General features: G+C 38.3%; 1 protein-coding gene across 1 annotated transcript; it reads right to left on the reverse strand.

The window, feature by feature from the left end:
* Positions 1-3340: 3340 nt before the first annotated feature.
* On the reverse strand, positions 3341-4512 carry LOC130071597 (mannose-binding protein A-like). Its single transcript, XM_056236445.1, has 3 exons — positions 4282-4512; positions 4087-4173; positions 3341-3871 (listed from the first exon to the last, which is right to left on the reverse strand). The coding sequence occupies exons 1-3, from the start codon at positions 4481-4483 to the stop codon at positions 3393-3395; spliced, it is 768 nt and encodes a 255-aa protein (XP_056092420.1). The 5' UTR covers positions 4484-4512; the 3' UTR covers positions 3341-3392.
* Between the last annotated feature and the right edge of the window lie 4589 nt (positions 4513-9101).

Here is a 9101-nt window from a genome sequence, read left to right on the forward strand (position 1 = left end):
TGGGCGAGAATTGGTGTTAACACCTTTTCTTGGTGGTTGCTCGCCTGGGCGGAGGAATATTGTCTTCTGCGTGTAATGTTTTGCTAGAACAGGTGGCAACTTATTGGTCATGTTACGCTTGCCTTCTAATGCTAAAGCCAAACATCGCAGTACTTGGTCATGGCGCCAAGTAAACCGACCTTGGCTAAGAGCCACCTTACATCCTGTCAAAATGTGCCTTAATGTGGCAGGTGATGAACACAAAGGACAAGAGGGATCCTCTCCTACCCAGAGGTTTAGGTTCTGCGGTGATGGGAGAACATCATATGTTGACCTAATAAGGAAACTGATCCTACTCTCTTCCATTGACCAAAGGTCTTGCCAGCCCATCTTACGTTGTTCCACACTCTCCCATCTCATCCACTCTCCCTGCTTGGCCTGGGAAATGGCCTTTATACACCTCATCCTCTCCTCCTGCTGTCGCACCTCGTTGACTACCAGCTTCCTCCTTTGAGCTGGGCCTGCCTTGTGCCATTTAGGAGGAGCTAAACTGAGCCCAAAACCCCCTCTTCCATGCTGTACCTGTCCCACGATATCCCTAATTTGAAGGGCAGCCTTTGCCTCTACTACAGATTTCTTTGCTGACCACTTTCTACCAGTTTTTAACACAGGGGCTGCCTCCCTTACACATTTGTCGCGTGACTCTACTAAGGTCATTTCCAGTCTGACCTTGGCACACTTGAACTCCTCGGTTAAAGCAGAGACGGGCAGCTGCAATATTCCTTTACTATAAAGTCCTACTCTGCTGAGGCAGCGTGGAACTCCCAACCATTTCCTGATGTATGAACTTATCAACGCTTCCAGCTTATCCACTGTTGTCAAACAAACGTCGTACACGGTCAGTGGCCACAGCAACCTCGGCAGTAGACCAAACTGAAAGCACCAGAGTTTTAGTTTACCAGGTAGAGGACAGCTGTTTATGCTCTTCAACCCTTCCACTGCTTGTCGTCTAACTTCTCCCACCCGAACTGTGTCCTTTAGATCCCCATCGTACCATCTCCCAAGACTCTTCACTGGCTTCTCAGAAACTGTTGGTATTGCCTCACCATTAATGAAGAATGTTTTATCTACTACCTTTCCTTTAACTATCGAGATGCTCCTTGATTTAGAGGGCTTAAATTTCATTCGTGCCCATTCAATATTATCTGTTAACTTCCCCAATAACCGATTAGTGCAGGCTACTGTTGTAGTCATGGTTGTCATGTCATCCATGTATGCTCTGATTGGTGGTAGTCGCATCCCAGAAGCCAAGCGCTCTCCTCCTACTACCCATCTTGATGCCCTCATGATTTCTTCCATCGCCATGGTAAAAGCCAGTGGAGAAATGGTGCATCCTGCCATTATTCCAACCTCTAGGCATTGCCATGCAGTGCTGAATTTTGGAGTTGAGAAACTGAATTGCAAATCTCCAAAATAGGCTTTCACTAAATTTGTTATGGACATTGGTACTCTGAAAAAATCAAATGCTGCCCAAAGAAGCTCATGTGGCACTGAACCATATACATTAGCCAAATCCAGGAATGTCACATGGAGCTCCTTCCTCTCCTTTTTAGCTGACTGAATTCGTTGCCAGATAACATTGATGTGTTCTAAGCATCCTGAGAACCCTGGAATGCCCGCTTTTTGAACTGAGGTGTCAATGAAGCCATTCTTTAACAGGTATCCTGCGAGCTGTGGTTTGCTTCCTGTCGCTGGATTTCATTCGACTGACTTGACTGACTTCGTAAGAAGTACTGATCAATGCGAGGCCCTTGTCCCTTCTCCCTCAAGCATTTCATTTTCCCTTGATGAACCTTCAAACCCCTGACCGTTGTCGCCTTGCTCCAGCCACAGACACAAACTTGGAGTTCAATGACTTTACTTACTGCAGATCTTGAACTAGTCTTACTCTCCATACTCATATCCGTTTCCATTCCTAAGTCGTTAACCATGTTGTCCAACATTGAGTCATCTTCCGCCCCCGCTCTCGCAGACTCTAGGGGTATTTTTCTCTTTAATTTCTCAGAAGCCTTGGGCGGGTGTCTCCAGCATCCTGTAAACACGGAGCTGGATACTGCCGACAAGGGTAGCTAACCCTTACCAGCCCCATTGGGGTCTCTTTCCTCCTGTCAGCTGTCTCTCCAGGCTGTCACAAGGTCTTTCCCTGGTTGCCAGCAGCACTATTCACCGCAGTCACTGGATGTATCCAGATCTTCATGATTTCCATTACACGAGAGTAGATGTTAAAACTTCATGCTGATTTGTACTCGGCTTTCGCCAAGATAAGCAAAACTAAGACGTAGCTTTACAGTAAACTATGCTTGTAATGATGAACAGCTTTATGTGCACAAATCAGCATGTTAGCCAATAAATGTCATTAGTTTGAGTTATTTGAAGTTTTGTTAGACACACAATTAATGTCAGATTTGCAATGAAAAAAAAACATGACAAATAATCATAAGAAATATTTTATTCATTAATTTGAAACAATAGGCTATTTGTAGGCTATTTATAATTTCATACATTTCATAAAATTCTTTCATATGTAGGCCTACTGTGAATTCTATGAGCATATTAAAGACATTGTTTACAGATTTGTATATTTCTTAATATTGTATCACTGTAAACAATTATTTTTGCTGCTTGTTAAATTTACTTCATTAAAAGTTACAAAAAGTAACACACATAAAGTAACACAGTCGCTGAACATCATTTCTAATCATTTGTGCCCAATCTACTTGTAAAACTGAAGTTTACTTAATTTAATTTGAGTTGGAACAACCTGAATACTTTTTGCAGCAGTAAAAATTTAAATTGGCAATGGATTTTTAGTTTCCAACATGCTGCTGGATCAGGAGAGTAAATGTTGAAATCAGGTGCTATGAGTTTTTGAGTAAAAGGCAAGACCTGTTAGACCTTGTGGGTTGCTACATGAATTAAGTTGATTACACTCAATGAGCTTTAACTGTTCTAATTTCAGTACAGTGACAAGCACTTATTTATTCATTGCAAATATCCATTCAAATAGTCACAGCTTATTATAAAAGTAAATAATAATCAAGAGTTCAGATTACTTGAATGAGATCCAGCGCCGTTATCTTCAAAATATTTATTTTTTTGTTCTAATATTTGTTAAACGAGCTTAAATGTCTGCAATATGTATTCAAAACTATATAAAATATGCTATACTGTAAAATATGATAGAAAATAAAGCAATTATCATGCAAACCTATGGTTGTGAGGAGTATTAAAAAAAGTTTAGAGAATTTAAGTATATCCTTAAACATTAATTCATGTATGAATTAAAAGAAAAAACCCAATTGTTTTTTAGAGTCTATTGAGTAGGCCATAGGTTTGTTTTTATAGTCTAAATTCTATCTTATTTCTATTTCACATACAATGGGATGTTGACCATGACAACCGACATCATCCCAAAGGCCAGAGTCTGTGATAGCACCACAGTCTTGTACACCCTTATAGTCATCAGGCTGACCGGTACTCCAGTTTGTAAAAGTCAATTGCTTTCCCTCAGTGTCCACAAACTGTCCCTCGGTTTCTCTGTCTGTGACTCTAATATATGGCTTATTATTACTTAAACCACTGGATACTAATACTTTCAATAGTGCCTGGTTTTCTAAAGCAGTACTTGGCAAAACTATTACTCCACCAAGACCCTTGCAGTACTGCATTCCATTATTAAAAGTGGCCTCAATACCATCAGTGACGTAGTATTTCTGTCCAACTTTTCTGAATGTACTAAAACTCACAGCTTTCTCAATCATAGAAATCTTGGCATTAAGATGCTGGATCTCAGATTTCAGGGAGTCAGCCGTGTTTTCACGTCCAGGCAAGCCTGAAAACAGAATAATTACACTAGATATTAGGTACAGGGTTGAAATCTCCGACGGTGTTAAATATAAATATTTTACAGGACCAAAAAAAAAAAAAGAAGACTTTTCTGAGGTAGAAAAATGAACATTTCTACACTCGCTGAAGCTCTACAGTAATTTCAACATGAGGAATTTTGAAATATCTAAATTACTTATAAAAACGTTTAATGTTTCATACCTGGTTGACCTGGGGGTCCCCTTTCCCCCTTGGCTCCAGTCGGGCCAGACGGTCCTGCTTTACCTGGCGTTCCCTGCACATTCACTCCTGAGACAGTAAAGTAGGTGTGAAAAACATAACCGCATCTCTCTTCCTTACACAAGGAGGTGAACCACTGACTTACTCATTCATTCTCTCTCACAGACAAACACAAACCTGGCTCTCCTTTCTCTCCTTTGGGTCCAATTGCTCCATCTTTGCCATCTCTCCCATCTCTACCAGGCAGACCGTTGTGTCCAGGAGTGCCTGGAACGCCACCATAAGTAGGGCAGTTCAGGTTCTGAGGTTCAGCTCCATCCAAAAGCTGCATTGCAAACTGAAGTTGCAGAAACGCCCTGAGGAACATCTTTAACAGCATCTGTTGGAACACAATGGGAAAACTTCAGAGAAAACTGTGAATTACATTTGTTTAGTTCTGTCTGTAGTGTCTTGTCTTAAACCTACAGAAATAGAACAAAAACAAAACAAAAGCTCCAAGTATTTAGTAGTAAATAGCATTTTTCTTTACAATTTGTCTCGTAATAACTCATCAAATACTTTAGACAATGTATCACTTACAGGCGTATATTATTATATATCTTGTGATGTGTATTAGGATTGTATTTGGGTTATGGTATTGAATTCCATGTTTCTTTTTTTTAAAAGTCATTATTTGTGTTTCCATAAAGCCCTTCATTAGCAGAGCATTCTGAATTGCATCTTAATCTGGAGACTATTAACTTCTAGCTATAGTTTACAAATTTTTATGAGAGGAGGAAAATTAGTCTATTTAATTTACAGTCTATCAAAGTTACAAAATGTTGTGAATGAACCTCGATGAACCACAACATTCTCTATGCAGTTATGCTGAAAAGCTGTGTGTCGATGTGTGACTCGATCCCACAATTTCCCCCCTAAGTCAGCACAAAACACATCCTTTCGACCCATATTCATTAGTCTTGTGAGAATATAGAGGAAAGGATTTGTACGGAGTAAACAGGAAATATTTGCTTCAGGGGGACAGACACAAGTTTCTCATACAAATACTTTTCATTAGCAAAATTTTAAAGCTTGCCCAAATGAGATTTTGAGTCAAAATTGCCCTGATCAGTTTGTAAATCTTGATATAAATGAATTTAATTCACTTGTATAATTATACAACGCACAATAATCTGAAGCAAATAATTATTTATCACCATCTAATATCTAAAAGTTTATTCATCATGAGTCAGCTGGATAAATTGGAAGTTATTATTGCACTAACAAATAAAATAGCATAATGTGTTATCGCCATCCATTTAATGTCTCTTTATTAGATAAGTTCAAGCCACTTTTTTGGTTCACTGTTCCGGTGTTTTCTTTATTTTATTAACTTACTGCAAATGGTTCTCATATTAAAATAACATTCAGGTACCTACCATTTAAATGTAGGAGTCCAGGTGACAGCCAATGTCTGTTGTCCAACAAGTCCACAAGACTAAAATTGCACAAGTGACTGAAGAGAGGAAGGTCTTCTTGCTTTAAATCTCATATTCTGAAATACAGCTCTTCCTCTCTGGATATGCTGCGCTTGTGCAATGTGCTTTTAGGGAGATTAGGCCCTCCCAACCTCTCATATATTGACACCCTGCTTAACTGGTTGTGTTGTACTATTGCTTCAAAATCATATGCTAAATGACTGAATTCATTATGAATTCTATGCATTGTTGTTGGGATACAAATTTTAATGGATTTATTATTTGTTTGTGTAATATAATGTAAATAAAGTAAATATAAAGTAATATGTTATGGAAAAAAATGCTTCACAATCAAATTTAAACTGGATTTTATAAACATGATATCACATATTTTGTTAATGAGATGACTCAAACTCCTGTGAGGACTTCAGATGATGCAAACTCTGAATCAACATGCACCAATGCTAGATTTTCTAAAAAATGTATCATGTTCACAACTTGTATTAATGACCTCATTGTCATTAATAGTGATCTCATTGTTTCTGCCTAAAATTAGTACATTGTTAACGAACTCAACTGCGTAATTTGTATATGCACATTTCTGAAATACATTACTTGGACAATGTCACCTCTGATAACAGATCACTCTAAATTGTAATGACAAGCATTTTCTGTAAAGCTGCTTTTAAACGATATGTATTGTGAAAAGCGCTGTACAAATAAATGTGAATTGAAAACTGAATGAATAGAATACTGGATTGAATTAAATTATTTGTTATCTATTTCACATATAACAGGGTGTAGCCTACTTCATTACAACCGCCACCATCCCAAAGGCCAGAGTCCTCTATAAAACCACAGTCTTATAGGCTACTCTCCTATAGTCAGTTCAGTCTGACCAGGACCCCCATTTATTAAAAGTCAAATTCCCTTCCCTCAGTGTTCACAAACCGGCCCTCTGTTTCTCTGTCTGTGACGCCAATACCCCTAAACGTTTCTTACCCCTCGAACCACTGGATAATAGCTACTAATTTCAATAACGCTTGGTTTTCTGCAGCAGTTTTTGGCAAAACCATTGTTCTATACCAACATCCTTGCAGACTTTTATCGCTTCATCAAACGTTCCCTCAATGCCATCGGTAATGTAATATTTCTGTCCGACTTTTCACTGTGGATCAGTCACAATTTCGGCACAGGCTTTGCAAAACAGACTTTTACGATATGGACTTGTCACTCGACAGTGTTGCCACAACATGTAACGTTAGCCTGCCCTAATGTAAGTAAATTTCTAATGCCTTATCTGTGATGATATGATATCAGTGGCGGTTCTAGACCATTTCAACAGGGGGGCCAAGCTGGGGCCAGTTGTACTGTTAGAGGGGCTAGTTACATTTAGACCTTATTGTTGTCATATAATTTTCTGCACTGCAGGCATAAACAGGCAAAATACCATGTTTATAATCATCCAACAATGTATTTGCATTGCCATTACATTTTTACATTTGCATTACATATTCAGTATTAGTCACAGTAACTGTAATTGCATTTCCATTATTTTTTTACATTTGCATTACATATTCAGTATCAGTCACAGTAACTGTATTTGCATTTCCATGATATTTTTTACATTTGCATTACATATTCAGTATCAGTCACATTAACTGTATTCTACGATTTTTGTATTTTTTTGCAAAAAGATCAGCAAATTATCCTCTAACCTGGCCTTTTTAGGGGGCTTTTCTCTCAGGGCAAATGAGAGGATGCTTGATTGCTTTTTACCTGACATCTTTGAAAGACAGATGCGATGATTAATGTATCCATGGCCAGGATATGACATGATTTTAAAAGTGACCTATAACATCGACTATGCAATACTCTTTAATTTAGTGCTAATAAAATTAAGCCTATTTGGAGAGAGAGATGTTTATAATGTGACAATATGTCAGTCATCGTGTGATAACAAAAATATGACGGCCTAGAGACTACTTGTTCTGAGCAGGTGTTGTCAGTGAACAGGCTGTAATACTGTTGGCTATTACAGAAACTCGTGAAAAACTGATGCTAATTATCTGGGAAATATTCTCTAACAGCAGTCAAACTGTCATTGTTTGTGTCAAACAAGTTGTGAATTTGTTGTAACATTAAAACAGGAGATCATGATGACTTACTCTGTGCTTAAAGTGATGCTCGGAGCTCCAGTGAGTGGTTTCCTCTGTGGGTGAACGAAACTTTCAGAAGATGTTGTAACAGAATCACGTAAACAATTCCAGGATATGGTTTTTTTTTTTTAATTGGTTGTTGCGTTAAATCTTACCCAGATACAATAGTGCTATTTTCTGATTGGCTATTGTGTAGCACCTTTCTTTTTTTTGATTGGCTGATAAGTGGCAGGCTCGACTAAGAACTCCAGGGGAGACGCGCTTGATTCCTGCCGGTTCCATGAGAGCAGCGCGGCCAGAGAAATTGCGGCAAATATATTATAAATAGTTTTTCCGCGTGAGAAATACAATGGGTTGCGGGAGTGCGTGACAAAAGACCGAAATGAGTGACTGTCACGCTCAATGCGTGAAACTTGAGAGCCCTGCAGTTTTGTAAAAATTATTTCACACTCACGTCACATTTAGGGGGGCCACAAGGCAAGGGGGTCCAAGCTTGGGTCACAGGGGCACTCTCTATTTTTTTAGTTGGAAATTGGATGTGAAAAGAAGGAAATGGTTCTTCCATAACACTGCACTTTAGATGAGTGTGAATTTCCCACACCAGCAGTACTGTTCAAAAATGTTCTATGCAAAATGTAAAATGTTCTACTAAAGAAAAGAGAGAAAATAAATAAAGAAATAAAGTAAAGAAATGTGTGTGCTGTAAAGTGGTTAGAAAAAAATAAAATCGGAATCGGCTAAAATCGGTATCGGCAGGTCAAACTCTGAAAATTGGGAAATCGGAATCGGCCTAGAAAATTGTAATCGGTGCATCTCTACTTGGAATGCGTCCTCTGAAGGAAGCTTTTTTTTTCAGTTTTCAGATGCAGCCAGAGCGTTCAAATCTAAGGGCTAAAATGGGTAGGAAATACACCTTTTATTTCTTAATTATGACAATTTTTGATGTAAAAAATCATTAATAAGTTCACCCCAGGAAACATTATAAAACAATAAAACAATGCAGTTCAAGTCATGACCCCTTTAAAATGAAGCTATTAATAAAATGTAAAAATGTAAGCATCGCATTAAAGAATGCAAATATGTAATGTCTCTATGCACAAGTGGGTCACTGGATTTGAACATAGGATTTGAATAGCCTAAAGTGAATAGGCTAGGCTACTATAGTTCCTGTTTTCCTATTAAAATATTGCATCAACTGTTATTTTTTAACAACATTCAATATACCAGTTTAATGGAGGAGCCTTGTTGAAATTTCGACAGCCTTCAAAACTAAAAATCACTCATGATGTGATGGAGAAGAGTATGGAGAAACCCACGCTAGAGACGCCTCTACCCATCTTTAATGCATCTATTTGGTTCATTACGGTAGTGACATAGTCAT

The sequence above is a fragment of the Rhinichthys klamathensis genome, unplaced genomic scaffold (genome assembly GCF_029890125.1).
Source record: "Rhinichthys klamathensis goyatoka isolate OS25496 unplaced genomic scaffold, OSU_Roscu_1.1 h1tg000446l_1, whole genome shotgun sequence".
In the NCBI taxonomy this organism is placed as follows: domain Eukaryota; kingdom Metazoa; phylum Chordata; class Actinopteri; order Cypriniformes; family Leuciscidae; genus Rhinichthys; species Rhinichthys klamathensis.